The 20,407-nt window shown below is 33.7% G+C and overlaps 1 protein-coding gene across 1 annotated transcript in view; it reads left to right on the forward strand.

Annotated features, from left to right (window-relative positions):
- LOC126875523 (uncharacterized) overlaps positions 1-20,407 on the forward strand; it is a 422,308-nt gene that overhangs the window by 301,066 nt on the left and 100,835 nt on the right. The window contains exons 17-20 of the mRNA XM_050638500.1: positions 5,442-5,586; positions 12,021-12,126; positions 14,418-14,450; positions 15,392-15,502. Coding sequence (XP_050494457.1) covers positions 5,442-5,586; positions 12,021-12,126; positions 14,418-14,450; positions 15,392-15,502 — 395 coding nt within the window. The remainder of the gene's footprint in view (positions 1-5,441; positions 5,587-12,020; positions 12,127-14,417; positions 14,451-15,391; positions 15,503-20,407) is intronic.

Below are 20,407 nucleotides of genomic sequence, written 5' to 3' on the forward strand. Positions count from 1 at the left end.
ATAATTATATTTTTATAATTATATATATTATTATAATAATATAACAGAAGTATAAAAATCATATATGTATTCAAAATTTGAAGCGAATCGGACAGTATTTGTAAAAGTTATGAGACATTAATCGCAAGGGTGTGTCGAAACAGGGTCATAAAATATTCAAACCGTGTTAAGTATATTCAACTTATTTTATATTAATAATTAGCCTTTTTTGACTTCAATTACGGTTTTAAGACGTTGTGTTTTGCTGTGTACTTGCTTGTTTACTAGCCTTTCAATTATTTTAAATTTGATAGAATTGCATATGCTAATTATTTAGAAGTCTAGTGTCTCCTCGATGATTTCGATGCCTTCGAAACATGTTGTCTAGATGATCATTCAGCAACTTATACAAATAACCGTCGTTCAATCTTAGATTCCAAGATATATTCGCAAAGTACTTAAATTAAATTTAGCTTTAGATTATATTAGGTTGTCCGAAATGTTTCTTTCGTTTCATAAGGTAATAATGATGAACAACAATTTCTGTTTTATATTATTTTATTGAATTAGGTATGATCCCTTTCGTTCTAATTCTATTATTATGTTCGTGCATAGTTCAATAAACTAATATAAAACAAAAAACAATGTGCGCCTATTATTTCCTTATAAAACGAAAGAAACCTTTTGGACAACCTAATACTTCACGATGATGTAGGTAGTCGCATTTTTACACAGCTCAATCTAGAGTTAACCCATTAATGAGAGTGGTAACCATTTTTACTATTGTATTAATTAAAAAAAAAAGAGAATGAGTTATGGATTGGGATGGAGTACTATCCGATCGTCATTGGGCGGTCGCCAATAATAGCGTGAAATAATTTTCGATAAATTGATTGATATATGGAATGTTCCACTTTATTCTGATTCTCAGTTGCTCAAAATGATAATACATATACCTATTGTCACTGAAAAATTGTTTACAAAAATGTATAAAATAAATTGTTAAATAGTACACGTCATGTAGTATTAAACATAAATTGATTTATAACTTGAAAAACAAAGCCGAGCGGCGTGCTACGCGTTGCAATAAGACGTACATTTTTAGTACTTATTTCTTATAATGAATTGAAGTTTCTTCAGATATAACGATACCCAAATGTGCATATGTGCAATGACATAACTTATGCAAATACGTTTAGTTTGCTTTAGTCAGAAAAAACATTGTTTCTAAAGAACATTATCTTTATTTAAATATTCTTTTGCAAATTTTAAACGCTTACCTTGATTCGTCTTGTTAATAAATGGTTCCTTCCGTGGAATTCTACTACAGACATCGTTGTTTTGTAAAATTCTGCGATATAAATAATTCAAGATCAATACCCACTTTAAATTTGTGGGGCACTATTTCAACGAGTTTTGTAACCGAAATGCATATTTGGACCCTTTTTAATTTCGTGTATAATAATTTTCTGTTCTTTCTGTCCTTTATAAAAGGTACAACACATTCCATATGTCAATTGATTCATCGAAAATTATTTCACACTAGCGTTGCCGACCACATAATGGAGGCCGGAGAGTACGCTAATCCAATTTATAACCCATTAATTTTTTCATTTATACAATATTAAAAATGATTACCTCTCTCATCAGTGATTTCAGTTTAGGTTGGACTACATGCAAATGCAGCTGCTTACTCCAGAATAAAGTAATCGTAATTTAAATTCCATTGAAGCTCTTTGTGAATATGTCGGAAATTAAGGCCCAACGGCGCGGCAATAACATGTATTGGGAAAAGTTGTTTAGAATTACTACCTTGACAACACATTTGAAGGTCGTTAAGATCGGTGAGATGCATCCGATTCCAAATAATTATCATTAAAACATAGCGTGATACTTGCTTGCCCTTCCACTAACAGGATAACGATTCAAATATTCTTGTAATCAAGATATTTGTTAATGCAATTTTTAAGCATTTTGTATCTATGAATATGCAAAATGTGAAAGAAAAGAGTCGATGCTTAAAGGACTTATAATACTCACAGAGACAATAAAAAATGTCTAGTCAACGTTCTGATGTAAACTCGATAGCGTTCGATACTATAAGTCAATCTCTTCATAACACATTGAATGTATAATCGTTGAAAGCGAAATAGCGTTCTTGCGGACACGGTCAAACATGAAGAAATATGCATTTCGTATGTTAATAACGGTGTTCCGTCTCCAATAGCTATACGTTCAATGTACTATGAAGAGATTCACTCACGATATCGAGCGCTAATAAATAATAAAAATTGATTTTATATCGAAAAGATTGCCTTTAGGTTCTTTGTTGATCGGTCATTGTTTAGTTATCCCAGTGAACACTAAGCACCGAATTCCTTTTTCTAAACACTTTGTACAATCATTTTAATCTTATTTCGAGACGGTTAATGAACTTTTTCACGTTAGTCACGACACATGCTCTATCAATTAACTCGCTACAACATAAAGTTTCATTATTTTTAAAAAAGATTTCTCCGAATATATACCGAGGATATAAAATTTCAATTTGACATATGTTTTTATTACTTGAAGTGATTAAACAGCTTTTACCATTTGACGTACAAATCCATTCTAATAATTTTCAAATAGTGTACAGTATAATTTATTCAGTGTATCGTCATTTCTATTAATTTTATGTAATACAATACGAGGTGTCCCACCTAATTTTATCACTAGAATATCTCGTTTGTTTTTGGTAATATAAAAAAATGTTTCGGGAATATGTTGAATGTTGTTGAGGGGGGACATAATTTGACATGATTAATTTTCTCGTTTATGAACAGAGGCGTAGAAGTCAGATGAAGGCCACCAGTGTTTCTCTAGATGGAATTATATACTTTTTATTTAATATATTAATCGATGCAGCTGGAAATTCTTTAATTTTTTAAATTTGTTAAATTTAACGCATGTATATGAAAGCATAAGATAACGTAATCGTAAGAATGCCGTTTCGTGTCTTTCCTTGTCTTTTACACGTTAAATTACACAAATTGGTCACCTTATATATACATACATACAAAACGGTAAAATCAATAAGAAAGCAGTATAAATATACAGGGTGGTTGGTAACTGGTGATACAAGCGGAAAGGGGGTGATTCTACGCGAAAAACGAAGTCGAAAATATAGAATAAAAATTTTTCGTTCGAGGCTTTGTTTTCGAGAAAATCGACTTTGAATTTTCGCTCGGTACGCGTGCACTTTATCGCGTCTCGTTATAACGGATCTCACTGTAGATCGTTGTCTCGATGGAAAAGAAAAAAAAAAAAAATTTTATTCTATATTTTCGACTTCTTTTTTCGCGTAGAATCACCCCCTTTCCGCTTGTATCACCAGTTACCAACCACCCTGTATAACGCAATAAAAAAGATTCTTCTTATCTTTTCCGTTAACTATAGTGTATCTCTCGATTACTAAAATATTTTTATTATAACTGAACGACAAAGGAGATTTTGCCAAAGTAAGTTTGCAGTTAGAGAATTTTCTTTCTAAAGATTTTTATAATACCATATCTCGGCAAAAATAGTATCGCAACTGAGGAAATAAACATTATAGATAGTATAACTTGACAAATTTACATTTTTAAAAGTAAACAAACATATATAATAAACAACTTAGATTGATTTGTTTTCCACATATATATGTATAGTAAAGAACACTATCAGTTTTGTACATTTTCGTAATTTATTTTCTGTACGACTAAATAGTTGGCGAATCTATCGATGTGTTATCTCCTAACCGATTTTGATGATGTTTGGATATGTGGTAGAAATCAACAGTTTGAATAACTTTTTCCTATGCATATAACTGGCGATTTCGCTTAGTTTCCGAGATGTTCGCGAAAAACTGTCGTATCATCTACAACAAATTCTGTCCGAAATTGTGCCTGGCAATTGTGCCAGAGTATGCGTTAGTAGTGGTTGCCGATCCCCTTACGGCGTGAGACCGCTGGTTATGCATATATACAGGAAAAATACACCGATAGGTTCGTGAAATAATTTTATGCTAGCTTAACTTTATTCATCTGTTGATAACACTTACTCTTCAGTGTGAAACAAAGATAGAAATATGACATTTTATATGACAAAAGTGTCGTGGTGAATATACTAAAAATAAAATAAATTTTTCTTATAGATATGGTATCATATACCTACAGCCAACGTATCGTATCTAGTTCTATTAGCACACTGTGTATAAAAATTATGCGTAAAGATCAACACAGCCTTGAATTTCAAGGGCATTTTTTCATTAGACTTTTCTGATAGGAAGTAAATAGCGTGATATTCATGAATAAACAGGTAATTATTCTTTATCACGTGATATTTCATGTGACAAAAGGTGAGCGAATAAAGGTGAACTATTGCTACGAAAAGACCTTCCAAATAAAAGTTGAGCCGAAGGAGGATTATTTGATGAGATTAGTTCTTCTTTAGGTAGACACGCGGAGAGCATATGGAGCTGACCTGCGTTTCTTTTATAAAACCATATTTTTTTACATGTTATTATACATTAAACAGAAAAGTATTAGGTTGTCAGAAAAGCACCTTTCATTTTGTTCTGTTACTACAAAATGGATCATACACAATTCAATAAAATAATATAAAACAAAAAATGTTATGCACCTATCATTTCCTTATATAACGAAAGAGACAACCTAATATTCAAGTCGCTAGTACCAAAATCCAGCTCAAGACATATTCATTATTGCTGTTGCTTTGTTTCACAAATTGTTCAATAACAGAACATATAACACGCTATACATAGAGATATAAAATATTCGTTAAAATAATAATTTTATAGAATAACGCTCTCAAACTAGCGGTTATGGTCACGTCGATCGATTCAAAGGTGTAGAATCCTATATATTTGAAATTCATAAAAATTGTTCTTCTATTAGTAGATTTAAAGTTCAAAATTGAACTAATAAATTTAAAAGGAAATGATATTATTTGATTTAAAAAAAAGTTGTACTAATGAATGTTGTATCGAGTTAATTAACCATATTATAATAATATTTAGATATTACTTAGGCATGTACCCTCACATATAAGCATATTTGCTTAATTATAAATATATAATTATAATTATACACTTGTATAATCATATTGTATAATTATAATTTCGTAATAATAACAATAAAAAATTTATTATTACATGTAATTTAACAAAGTGCACTACTTACCTATTAAAATCATTGATTGTAATATATATATTTACAACTCAGTATCAGAAGCTTTAACGAACCAGTCAAAATTTCATTGACGCGAAATATATTGTAAATACGAGTGCATATTTTTTCAATTTTCTTCTCCGATCGCTGGTGAGGGATGAACGGTAGAATTTTAACATGTTCATACATGCGGGCAATTTCAACACCTACAGTGCCTACAATTTCAATAAATTGTAAACGTATTTTTTCTAGGGACGAGATATGGTTACGAAAGTGGCAGTGGATATTTAAGCGAACCGGAACACCGTTTATATTCGGATCGTTCTGTCACGCTCGACAGCCGTCGTCGTCTACGTAACAAGGAAAATGATTTCGCCACGTCGACTATGCCCAGAAAGTAAGAAACAAATCGTAATTCGTGGAATAATTTATATATACAAATATATAATAATTTTGTTTAAATTTACTTAACATAGCCCATACATTTGTTTTTCTAAAAAGAATATTTTATTTTATAACAGAATCATCTTAAATAATTTGGTATTATGTGTTGAGGTTTTTATCTCGGAATAGCGGGGGCAAACGCGTGGATGAATGTATTATAGAAATTCTTTATTCAGAAATGTTAGAAATTAGGATTTTCAGTGGTTTCTATCCCACGCGATAATGTATTGATAGCTGGATTTATTACAGTGGATTATTTATTACAGTAGATTATTATACAGTGGATATTTAAACAGAAAACGATGATTATTTAATTTGAACTTAATGCAGTAATATGATATGACAATTGTCGATTAACGACTCTCGACTCTTGACTCTCCGGTGGCTAACTGACTATCGTCGGCTGCGGTGCCGAAACATATTGATGGCCGTTAGGCCTATTGAAGTTTTCCGACCCTTTCGGCTTGTCGGCATTTGCGTTTTGTCAGCGATCTTTCCGCGGTTCTATAATAGAGACCAAAGTAGCCGCTGGAAAAAGAATCGTATGCCAGGGCCGCGAAACGCGTCGCGTACCCGGTTCGTCGTTAATCGAAGCTTTAATAAGATGACAGGTACTTGGAATTATTGCGGGTCGCGAGGCATGACACATTCAAATTTAATAACAGAAAATACTCGAAGTTATGATGTTTGATAATGTTATAAGATTTACCATAAACAATATAAAAAAGCTCCTTCTCCTTTATTTTATTAAAAAATAATGGTAAGACAATATTTCCGATCCTTTGATTAATAGATAGTACCAGTGACAAGTATTAAGACTGCTATTTGTTATTCTTGTTCAAGACCTTGAACTTTTGTTTTACTTAGTATTTTATGTTATGTAAGTCATATATCGGCTTGCCCATATATTTATAACTGTAGGGAATCGAATAATGAGACTACCAATATGTGTAATCAATATGTTTAATCAGTGTATTTAAAACAGATCTTGTCGCGAAACGGTATCTATACAGTCGTTTAGTCACAGTTTATACTGACTCGTTTGCAATCACGTTCGTTTATTTACAATCGTCAGGAGAAGGTCGAAAGATACAAATTCGTCTTGTTTTACGGGTACATGTAGTGGCAGCAGTTTTGCCCGGAGTTCATAACTCCTTACAATACCTGTGACCTAACGGTCTTGATACTCCGAAGCAAAACAACAACATGATTTGAAGCAAAGTCTAACTCTTGTGCCGCTACATAACTTTTTAAAAAACTGCTTTTAAAAAACTTGTTTAAAAATTTAAGGTATTATCGTAAAAATGTTATGTACTTTTTATCTATACAAATATTGTACCTACTCTCGTTATGTGCTTTCTATCTACAAATATTGTAGATAAATATTTAGTTTAAAAAATAGCGAATTTATAATATCATACTGGGAAAATAAAAACAATGGGAAGCTTACAATTTTTTTCAATATTAGCAGGTCATTTAATACTTATGATCGGCAGTATAAACAGATTTTAGTTATCAGCTGCATATTTTTGATGAATAATTTGATAAATTGATAGAAAGGTAGTTATAATAATTTGTATCGATAATTGTATTATTTCATTGAAAATAACTTGACATTTTAAGATGTACATTACGCACGTTTAAATATCAAACTCAATTCTTTCAATGTAAAATCTTGTATTTTCATATTTACAAGGATTTAAGAATTATCAATTGTAAGCTGTGATGTATTAGATGCAAAGATAAGGATGGGTTGAATTTCTTTTTTGAGGGATTTTAGATTATAAAGCAACGATAGAAAATTCTTGAATGTGAATAGAAAAATGTCCTATAATACGAAGGAATAACTTGAAAATATGCAATATATGCGTCGACCTACGATCCACAAACATAAATTTTATATTGGAATGAAAAGAAGCTGTAATAAATATCTTTTTGCAAATATAAAAACGAACAAACTTTGACAAATTTCAAAACAAGTCGAAAGGATTGATTTTAAGACCTTTGTTGTTTCAGTACATTTTTTGCCTTTTAGCGAATACTATAAGTCCTTAAAGACTTAGTAAATCTATTTTGTCCTTGAATATGATACTAACGTTCTTACATCTGTGTTGTGTTACATTTTTATGTTTATAATTCAATATTATTTATTGAAAACTTAAACGTTTAAGCTTTCTTAAAACTTTCCATTTTAGTTTTTTCAAAAAAATATAAATAAAAATACTACCTTTTTAGAAAATTTGTTGCATATTTATAATATTAATATTTTTATAAAAAAGACCAATTTTTATAATTAATAAGACGGAAATAAAGATCAAAATTGCTGTGATTTCTGCTGAGTTTGTTGCTTCTGTAAGTTCGATAAATAAATATTTTTTATATATGTCGGAGATGAAAGGACATCGAAGCCTGTTACGACCGTTCGCGGAGAGACGCGGTCGCGAGGAAAACGCGTCAGCGAGAGGCGTAAATTCTCGCTACGATTCGGTGAATCGACGCCGCGAAGTAGTCGTTCCCCTGTTTCGGTTAGGATAACAGAGGTGGTTGATATGAATATGACACAGTAGTAAGTTATATTTCACCGTTTATTCCACAACTTATAACGAGGATAGTTACGCTGGTGCGTATGTACGAGATGAGCGAGTGACTGATCTGCGGGTGTGTATACCCGCTCGAAGGATGTTGACCGTTCGAAGGATGTAAAATCAGTACTCTTGGGAGACGATGCTGTCTCGGAGGAGAGCTAAGGATGGGTGTGTCTAGCGCACGGGACCATCGGATTTGTTGGTGCCGATGTTATTTAGGAGAGTGAGGGAATAGGCTTCGTTTTTAATTGGTTAAACGAAGGGTCTTAACCGCCCTCGAGAGAAAGTGGTTAGTGGGAGGAAAGTTGCATCATACGTGAGAAAAATTAACTTTCCCTTGTCAAGCCGTGGTAGACAATAGTCTTTAGAAATTCTTCCGAACCAGATGTTTGTTTTGTTTGAAGGACCTTTTCTAGGAAATCTATGAAATTTATGGAAGGTCCTTGAACTATGGAGGATACGCTGCGAGTATCCGAAGACATCTGGTTGCCATATTGCCAGCGGTGTGTGGCCTCGGCTAGGTAGAGTGTTACGCGACGTAACAAAGCCTTCCGCGGTTTTGCTACAGGCATTAATTGTCTTTGTTTTACAAATAACGATGCTATTTCGCGTGATATTTACGTCAAAACCTTGGCTTAAAATTTCGCGACCAATCATGATATCGTGCTTTAAATAACTATCAGCAAGGATTACTACTATATCAGTCGTTCTTTTGTCAGAAAATTTCGAGACTGCGGACTTTTTAATTAATCGGCTCCAGAATTGAAGTAAAATGGGAACGACTCACCCAGATGACTTAATCTGCCAGTTGGAGACTCCACCGCGTAGGAGTCGACTCGACGTTCGTTATTGGAATCATAGTTTCTTTCCCGCAGTAACTGGCAATCAGGCGCGACATGATCCTTCCCAAGACACTTGAAGCAAAACACCTTGGACGATGTAGCTGGTCGGCTTCCTTCAAGGCGTCGCGTATCCTTCTGTTTCTCGATCCTTACCCTCTTTCGGCACTCCGCTATTTTATGTCCGAAGACACTACAGTAAAGGCACTTATTCCGGGAGTCAGGTAGCTTGTGTCGTTTGGTTTCAGAGCCAGTTGATGTATTACTTGTCGAAGACGCCGGCCTCCTCGCGAGAGCGAGAACTCTCATTTCACTTAGAAATTGGTCCTCGGTCTTGATATCCTTCTCAAGTGCTACTTGTTCAATGCGCTGATCTTGTGGGCTCACTTGACAAAGAATGATAGCGTTAATTACTTCCGCCATAGTTACATTTTGCCACTTCGTCTTCAGGAGGGAGCGGAGACGAATGGCGTAAGCTGCCATGTTTTCGTCCTTCTGTGGTTGTTCTCTGAATATATTCATTAGCGTCGAGGTTGCTTTGCCACCAAAACGCGTAATAAAATGTTCCTTAAACATTGGCCAGGTAAGCTCTTCGCCGTTCACTCTCTGCGTAAACCAATGCACTAGATTTATAGGTTCCGCACTCGGTTTCGGCACCAGCGTCTGAATTAACTCGCGCATGATAGTCATATGCTCTTGCATTGTTATAACCGGCACTGATCCCACTTCTGATATCGGGTTGGCTTTGGTATTAGGGTTATGGTCGTTTGATGAATCTCCACTGGAACTAGCCATCGTTGTGGTACAGTGAAGATAGAGTTTATTAACACAAGTATGGATATGTGGCGGCACTCAACAGCAAATACCACCACTCGACACTAACTAGTGTCGGACGACGGCAGTGTCACGTAAACTTAAGGGTTGGATGATGAAGTAAAATAACTGAGTCGTAACACAACTATTAACTTTGTTTTAATCAACCTTTATTATGAATTCAGCAATCACAATGTAACACGCACTGAATTAACATAAATCACAATTCACTCCAACCACGTTATGTAAGACTTAGTTACAACAATACATTAAGTACGTGACTTATAAGGGTAGAGACCGATATAGATATGTTGACTATTCTAAGGATACAGAATAAGTGAAGTTTTACTGACGATACTGTGTCTGAGGAAAGCTAGGGGTGGGTGTGTCTAAGGACACGGGACTATCGGATTTGTTGATGACAATTTTGGTTAAGGAAGTGAGGGCAGTAGACACCGTCTCCGATTGGATAATAAGACGGTTGGTGGACCAGGAAGGGTTTTAGCCGCCCTCGTGAGAAAGTTGCTAACGGAACATACCAGATGCGAGGAAAACCAACTTTCCATGTTAACACGTGGTAAACAATAAACGTAAAAGGAAATCTAAGGCAAGGGATACTCGCTTGTTCCTAAGGACCTTAACAATGAAAATTCCAAGGCCCCTGGTGGGTATTTAAGACTATTGAGGGTACGCGCCAAGGATGTGCAGACATCTGGGTGCCATCCTGTCCGCGCTGCGTAGCCTGGTCTCTGATGTGAATTGACGTTACAGCAGCGCAGTGGTTAGCGCCTTAGGTTACGAATGTTCGGAACCCGGGTTCAAATCCCGGCGACCGGAGTCCGATCTTTCTTCCACGCATCTAAATTAGAAGAAAAATAGCAGTACCCCATCAGTGACTTCTACAGCCAGCATCTACAATTACCACGGTCAACACTTGCGCCTCAGATACAACAGATTTGACAATTAACTGCGGCGATTAGGCACTCGTAACACTAATGACAATGGCCTCAGGTTCGATAACGAATCCGTGGTCAACGGGATGGCGAATTTATTACTTTCGTCAAAGTCTAAGTTGGACTATATGTTAAAACGTGAAATATTTACGGATCGCAAAGACGTTACTTAACTCGTTGATGAGACCGTACGTAAGAGAGTGTCTCTCCGTCACGGTGACGCTGCAAAGGAAAACTATGATAGGTGTCTTTAAGGGCACGAGATCATCGGATTCGTGGAGAAAAGTCATCGTTCGGAAAGTGAGGGAAATTGACGTTGCTGTTAATTGGTCAATTTCCATGTTGGTAGTTAGAGAAGGATATTAGCCGCCCTTGAGGGAAAGTTGCTAGTGGGAAGCCTCGTTCGTGAAAAGGTAGATTTCCCCTATCTTCCTGTAGTTGGGACAAAGGCTGTTTGTCTGTTTGAAGGACTTCAGTTAACTAAATCTCCTCAGGCTAGCAGAACATGTACTGTGGAGATGCGTCGACATGTGATAATCATCTTACCCGAAGAATAGGGTCTGCGTGTGGCGAGCCACGGGACAGAAACCGTTGGAATGTTTACTGTCGAGTGCCACTACAACTATTTCTTTTTAAAGAGAGCTATACTATTACCCCATACCTTTGTTAGACATAGCGTTTATCCCTTAAGCTCATTATCACAAATCTCGAACAAATATAATCGGATTGAATGACGACAATTGCTTAATTACGGCTATGATTAGAATCTAGATTATAATGTTAAGGGATTTTCCCAAAGTTTCAAAGGGAAGTCTTCGGTGTCCTTTCATCTCCGACATATACAGGGTGGTTGGTAACTGGTGGCACAAACGGAAAGGGGGTGATTCTAAGCGAAAAAGTAAAACGCGAAAAAAGAAGTCGATAATATAGAATAAAAAGATTCTTTTTTAATTTTTTTTTTAATTTTTCCATCGAGACAGCGATCTACAGTGAGATCCGTTATAACGAGACGTGATAAAGTGCACAAAACGAAAAATTTTTATTCTATATTTTCGACTTCTTTTTTCGCGTAGAATCACCCCCTTTTCGCTTGTACCACCAGTTACCAACCACCCTGTATATATTTAAATGTATTAAAGATTAAAATATTTTCAGCTAAACGTCAATTTTTATAAAAATTCTTCGTTTTCATTTCAGAAATGGCACATTAAAATATACTTCAGAGATTTATAAAAATCAACCTGGACGCATCGAGGATTACGAACCTGGACGATCATCGATCGCCGAAAAGGAAGCCAAGGAGGTATGCATATTTACGGTTTTAAAAAAGTAATCGTTCTTTGTGCAACCCTATTTCATGAATTTCCTTTGAGAACATGCCTCATCGAAATTTCTCTATAATAACTCTGGTAAAAATCATTCCGCGGAAAGCATATGAAAACCTTGATTACCTAACAGAGGAAGGATATAGCATTTATGTAATTCCAGTGAATTCATACTTTTAATGAATTTGTTATGATAATAAAGAGACGGTGGAACAATAGATATTTATTTAAGACTTTTAGTTTGTAAAATTACGAATGATTGCAATTGCAAATATCTAGAATGAAACGTGTTATAAGACAAAAATCTATGTTTCGTTACTCTCTTCGCACTGTTCGAGTGACAGAGGAAAGGATAATGCAGACTTTTTTATTGGATACAATACGTAGCTTATAAAAGTCACTGTACTAGGACGCCTATGTAGGACTTTAGGACAAAAGACTAAACGGATTGAATCCCCGTTAGCAGAGTAACTACTATAGCATAAAATATTATTACGTACAAAAGGTAAAAGATATATTCTAAATTACATATTACATAATATTGTAAATTAAGAATATGTTAAATAGTAGACAATTGTTGATATGAAAAACTACATTCTTGGTCAGTTAATAAATATTCTTTTGCTTTAGAGATTTTTTAACTGAAATTTATTTAAATTTTTAATAATGTAACACTTTTATATGTGCTGTTTTTCAGAAACATTTTACTGCCTTTTTATCGCTTGAAGTAAAATATGATTTATATCGATAAAAGGGAGATTTTATAAGAACCGATTTATAAATCTTACAAACTAATAAATAAAAATTTATAGCAATAATTAATATGTTATAATTTTTGTATGAAATATTAATAGAATTTACTAATCTTTTTAATAATTTCTATACTAGGTTTATTTTACTACTCAAAAATAGGAGAAATAATTCTCAATTATGTCTAATTTTATCATCTTTCGTGTCTAGACTCTAGTTATATCCCCCTCTTTGTAAAAAGCAATCATTATTTAATAATTGTCTGAAAAGAGACTTATTGAAAGTGAAATAAATTACAACAGAGAAATGTATCTTAGATTAAGAGATTCAACTTTAACAGACCAAGAATTTGAAATAGTATACATACTCGCTCACAGTATACTCAATATTTGAGAAATTAATTGTTCTGCTGTAATTTTGCCTCTACTTCCAATGTTGTTGAAATGCCTTTATCCACTCTGTGTTATTTTTATTCCATCATTAGAAAAAGTTTTAGAAATTTTTAAAGAAAAATTATGTCATATCCTTTGTCCGTTGGCCAAGGAATAATCTCTAGTCTTATTCAATTTATTCGACGACCAGTTAGACTGAAAATTCCACGTTGCCTGCTTTTTCGCGAATTTCTAATCAAAGTGACGCTTGATTAATGCATATTAATGCGACTATTGTCGCCACTTTATCGAATGACAATACAAACGGTATGTATGTAGAAGCTTCCCGAACACAGTGTGTCTGGAACTTGATCGTTTGAAATGGCTTTGCTTCTAGCCGACTTCTGTCAAACGGACGAGAAGGAAGGTAACGATTAACCGAACGATTGAAATCAGTTTACGATACGAAACAGTTGTTTTTCTTACTTGGTTTTTCGAAAGCTTCTTTTGTTGACGCGTGACACGTTCTTTCGCCACATGAACGTCATGTTACGTTTCTTTCCAGTGTAAAAACATTTCGATGTGTTTAGAGTTTCAGAAGTATCGAGCGCACGCAATCTCGTCCATGCTTATCGATATTTTATCATACTCGTTTTTCAGTTTTAATTTCTTTAGTTAATTAGCTTCAGTAGCGCTGCTTTTAATGATCAGAAACAGTGACTTGCTTTTCATCCAAAAATTAAAATATTTTTGTCAGACACAAGAGAATATGCAGATAAAAATATAAAAACTTGAAAATATCCATTAATTTTTAATGATATCGAATTTAGAGCAATTAGCTTTAATTATAAAAGAAATATCATTTGAATTACGAAGAAATAAATATTTAACATTTATTTTAATGTTTCTTTCACCATATTTATTTTTAGTATTTTTCAAGAAATTTAAATCAGTAGTTTACTTCGTTAGAAACATAAATAAAGATTAATTAAATATGTTAGAAATGTATTCGTATGTAATATGCAGCGAATGAAAAGCAGTCACAAAAAAATACATTCTTCAGTTATTTTTATCCAATTTTTAGTATCATTTTTAACCTTACATGGTTAGTGCAGAAATTAACGCTATATTTAATTCTATGTTTCTAGTGGTGGGACGAGGTCATGGATATATTTGACGGGGTACGACACATTTATATTTAATCGTAGTTAAATAAGGATCAGCTCCACTTTTTCCTCATTCCACTTGTTCTTCGATGTCGAGTCCTGTACAATCTCTCTTTCCTATCAGTCTGGATAGTTTGTACGGTCGAAATGGATTCCATTCAGCCCTTAGATTTTTCAAGTCACGTAGTTTGCCGTTAAATAACGTTAAGTGCCATATTCAGTTACATAACGAAGTCATTGAGGAAGAATACAACCGATACATATATTTACATTTAAAAGTAAAATTTACCTTTCTTTTTATTCAAATCTGATCTTTCATCTATTGAATATTTTACTAATCTAGCTATAGAATGTCCATTTCGAAAGCATCTAATTGATTTCACTTTTAAAATACACTAGTGAGACATCAAAGTATTGTGAACTATAATTTCGCGTAAAACTCGATAATCAAAAACTCAAAAACATTTCCTTTTCCCGTCGTATTTTTGTATCATTTTTAGCATCAAATTTTCTCAAACTAACAGCTTCGAGTAATGTAACGATTGAATCTTTCTGTGTTAATATAATCGAGCCCCTTGCACCTAATAAAAAACGCACAAGGTGACCCATGCATGTGAACCTACTTAAAATTCACACTCCCATTCCTAGAGACAATTTCTCTAAAAACAAGTCGAAATCAAGTAAAAATTCCTATTATTTGCTCGAATTGTCTCTGTTTAACCGAAAAACTATTCTATTGGTACTACATATCTCGTGATCGATGTCCATGTGTGTGTGTGTGTGTGTGTCTTTGGTGTTTACGTATCGTGTCCGTTCGTGTGCACTTTGGACGGTCCCGGATAACGCGTCTTTCCCTGGTCCCTGGACGATGCCGTTGACAACTGCAACTACCTACAACAACCACGACGACGACACCGACACCGACTGTATAACAACGCTAAATAACAACGGGACAGTGGTTGAACGAGAATGGACATCCCCAGGGTATGGAAATGAAGGAGCTCCGAGATGCACAGCTGAGCCACCGTGCTCTGAGCCTCTCCTACCGACCGGAGAGCAGTTACAATGTAAGGGTATCAGCGGTCAGCAGCTCGAAAGCCCTCGAGGTCGTCTCGAAATCTCGTTCGAGTGTCGTGGAGAAAAGCTCCCGTGCCAGTGTCCAGAACATGAAATCTCAAACCGGCTCAAAGCTATGGTCGAGCATAAACGTGTTCGATTATAATCTCGATCGGTCGACAGAAAGAACGATCGGGACGAAAAGTGGCAAGGATGATTCAAAAATCGATCGGATTGTACGACCTCTTGAACGGGCTGCTGCCGACTGTGGTTGGCACGCTGGCATGCTGGAAGGAAGATCCAAGAGCTTCGTGTTGCCAGATCGTTGCTTACGTCGATCGAGCTCGCCGACAGGCGATAGATCGACCGCTATCAGATCGACGCTCCTAGAGGCTACCAGCGACGAACAGTATCGTCATCGCCACCATCATCACCATCACCACCACCACCATCATCACCATCACCAACGTGTCTCGCCCACTTCTTCTTCTTCTACGTCTTCTTCTATTTCCAGCACCAATCACACTATGCTATCGTCACCATCATCAACGACACCTTCTCTTCTCACCGCCAACGTTCAGACGTCGGCTGTTTCACGGGTTAGAGGCCGCAACATCGTCGACAAGTAGAATGCACGATGACGTTGTCCTCTATTACTCGAATCTCTCTCTTTCTCTTTACCGGTCTTAGGATATGGTGGTTACTGTGGCTGCGTATTCTGATGAACTGTTGTTCTGAAACATATATCAGAATGATTAAATATATGCCTTTCAGAAGCCAAACTGATCAATTCATTTTTTTATGAAGTCGTCAATGTTATGCGATGTTTAAAAAAACCGACTTATTTCCAGAAATTTATTTTTCAGGGAGAGAGCATAAATAATCACAAATACCAAAATAAATCAAAATTATCCTTGTAATTATCAGTTTCCTCTGTATTTTTATTTATCGAGTTCATCGACATGGCTTATAAATAATTCATATACATATACATTATTATAATGAAAATACGTATATGCATTTTGTTTTTCAGATGTTTCATTAGTCAGAACGACAATTCCACAGAACACAAATCTACTGTGACGATAGCCTTATTCTATACATCGTAGGTATAAATTTGTGGTACAAGTAAAGTCAAGGAGATTCTATAGGTCATAATAAAACGAAAATCAGGAATCTGGTGATCGAACATGTTTTATTTAAACTTTATTTTATCTAAAACAATGCCTTAAACGACCAAATTTTATTCTACGCTTTCCATTTATTTTCACATGTAAAACGACCACCTAGTCCTGTATCTAAGAAAACTTACTATAGCCGGGCAAGTTATACAGAGTTATCCACTTAACTCGGAACCCGCGTTTGCGAAAACGTATCAGAATGGCAACATTGTAATGTACGCTTATTACTTGGATGAAATGTCGCTCGCCCTGTATGAGTTGTTGCTAGAAGTATAATTAGACGACAACACAACGGCTTGTTTGTCACCGGAGAACTTTAAATTGGACGTCACAATAAGAAGAAGACGGTTACTGCGAAAGTGAGCCTCACGTTTTCGCGCGATGATTTCATATTCCTGTGCGTTTCTGAAGCTTCGAAGCAAGCAAGCGCTTCTGGTACTGTTCCCACGCATTACTAATTTTTTTTTTAATAACTGAAATCTTGAATTATCTTACCTGAAATGTAATTACAATATTTGATTCTAGTAGTAAATGCACATGTTACTCTGTTGTTATTTTCAATGTTCTCTCGAGCCAGGGTTCCGAGTTAATTGGATGACCTTACGTATGAATTTGAAATAGGAAATAATTATTTGAAATAATTTATTTCGTATCGTCATTTTTAATAGTGCTATTCTAAAATGTAGGTAACATCGATTTATTTGGAACGATAGCAACACCTATCTCGTTGGGAATTAAGCAAAAATGTGTTTGAATACTTCTAAAAATTTTCACGAATGTATTATATATGGTATAGGCAACATTTTGAAATTTCATTAGCACTGCAATGAGACTCGAACAAAATATTTTGTTGAAGTATACCTTTCGCAGAGATCACAAAAATATTTAAACATTCAATTACCATTATATTAATAAGCTTCGATATGCAGTGGAACATGCTGTATACTAATCTTTTTACTAAATATAGTTTGTAGTAAATATCTTATAACTTGTATACACGCATTTTCTGATTGATTTCTAATTTTACCAATATAATCATAATAGTTGTTTCGTTATAATGCCAATGAAATTTCAAAATATTTAATGTAACACATATAATATGTACATACAAGTTTTCTATGGTAAATAATCAAACACTTTCATGAACTATTGTACACCGGACAAGTTTTCAACCTTGATTTCTATAAAAAAAAAAAAAAAAAAAAAGAAAATGAAGCTCCCAACGTAATTTGATTATTCTAGATTTTCACATAATTTTGAATTGTAGGATTTTCTTCACTTCAATTGTATCACGAATTTATGCTTACAGTATGCATATATATTATTCTTAACTTCTTTTTCTTGATTTATTATCTTCCGTGTAGCTGTCTGAATCTCTCGTTGCACGTGTGTATCTTCTGCTTATCTATACTTTTTAACATCTTCCAATCATCTTTGTCTTATTTAAACCTCTTGTCTTCTAGCGTGCTTGTCAATCGTCAAGAACTTGTTGCTCGACTTAACAATTCGATGTACAGAAAGTTCTGTTATCAGAAGATATGTCAAAGAATAAGGGTTGCGAGCGCAGTAAAGTTCGCAAATAGTTGTTGAGATAAGAAGGCTGTCCGTAGAACGAGTTTCAGTTCGTTACTCGAGTTGAAAGGAACACATGAATTTTTATTCAATATGGTTTGTCTCACTTTTCTAGGTTGTTTCCTTGTGCAAATAATTTTCTTATACTTTTTTATATTATTGGTTTTAATAAAGGATTATGAAGGAATGTTTCCTTCTTCTTTAAGATGTTTTGATAAAGATCGTTATAAGAATTTCAAACAGCTGATCGTGATGCATCAAATGAAATTCATATAAATTATTTTGAACATGAGATATCAGAAATATTCATGCTTTATTCTATAGATATTTTAAAATGTCAAACTATCAATATTTTAATTAAATCAAGAGAAAATAATTTTTCACATAGACAACTTTCGCTTTTGTATACAGTGTTCATCATTAAATTCCAGTATTACATCTGATAATTAATATTAGGAATTTTGGTTTTATTTATTATAGACATTTGATTAGAACTTAGAGAAATAGCTTAATATGTCTTATACATGCAATATTTTATAATATTTTTAACATTTTTTTCTAATTTATCAATTTATAATTTTAATACTTTTATTAGAAAAGTGGTTTTAATAAAGAAAAGAAATTTATTAATAAAAATATAATTTTAATTTAATTTACTCAAAAATGATTCATTTTTAATTTAATATTTGGAGTAAAAATTTGCAGTTTATATAGAGACAGCATAATATTACTTTTATATGTGAATTCGTCGCGACGAAAGGGGAGAAACGTAAAAGAATTAGAAAAAATTTCCGTTTTGAAAGTCATGGAAAAGAAAAAAGATCATTCGGTCGGATTATTAAACCAGTATTATAGCCTGTACAGGGTGTTCGCGCTAATTTGGATCAGCGTCTTTCTCGTAAACGATAAGTTTATCGAATAGATAAAAGAAGGAAAATATGAATGGTTTAAACTAAACTACATAATAACAATAATATTCTTTTCGTAAAATATGCAAATATGCATGTGCATTTTGCAGTTGCACTATTTTTTTAAGTGGAAAACTTCCTTTTTTTGCATATATGAATCCTTTTATTCATTCTGTGAGAAAAAGTGTTAGGGTAACATGGTCGAAAATTGATTAGTTTAAAAGATATTCTAATTTCAATTGTGTAGAAATTATCATATGTGAGATAAAGAAGATATAAATACGAGAGTTTTGTTTTTCCTTGTTTATCATATGATATTTTACAAAATTAAAGTTAGGATATCTTTTAAACTAATTAATTTTTTACCATGTTAACCGAATACTTTTTTCATAAAATGAAAGGATTCCATGTATTAAAAAGAAGAAAAGTCATTTGTTTAAAGAAATAGTACAACTGTACAAAATGTACATGCATATTTGCACTTGCGAGAAGAATATTATTGTTAATACATAGTTCACTTTGAACCATTCATCTTTTCTCTCTTTGTTTATTGTTTACTTAAACTTACTTAAACTTATTGTTTACGAAAAAAATGCTGATCCTAATTGCCGCGAACACCTCGTATGCATGGCAATATCTGATAGGAACATCTTGACCTGCATCTCTAGTGTTATCTGTAGCGAAAACTTTTTTAGACGATATTTCATTGGCTCCAATCAGGCCTTTTTTGATGTTATTATTTTTTCTGTAGGTGGGTCATGTAAAGGTCAACTTTGTTTTTTTAGATGAAATTATATATTTTTTAATACGTTAATCGATTCAACTTGAGCTTTCCTATCAAAAATGATTAGTTTAGTAGATGTATTGACTTTTCTATTTTAACTTTTATTTTGTAAAACTCACCGTACGAAAAGCAAGAATAACAAATACAGAAGTAGTGGCATACGTCTTTCCGTGTCCTTTATACTTTTCCTTTCTTTGTTTTCTATATCTGTTATCCTTTGCTTCTATTAACATCGCATAAAGTTTTCTTTTCAGCAATTTAAAGTAATACAAATTTTCTTGTAATTTGTATAATTTTTTTGTAATATTTTTCATATTCTAAAGCTAAAATATTGTCGCAGTTTCAAATTTTGTAGAGAAATTAATTCTAATATCGAAGTATTATTGAATTACAGTCTTAGCTTATTGCCATTTACTACCTTATTCTATATAATATCCATTAACGTTTAATTAATAAACAACATAAACAGCC

The sequence above is a fragment of the Bombus huntii genome, chromosome 18 (genome assembly GCF_024542735.1).
Source record: "Bombus huntii isolate Logan2020A chromosome 18, iyBomHunt1.1, whole genome shotgun sequence".
Taxonomy (NCBI): Eukaryota; Metazoa; Arthropoda; class Insecta; order Hymenoptera; family Apidae; genus Bombus; species Bombus huntii.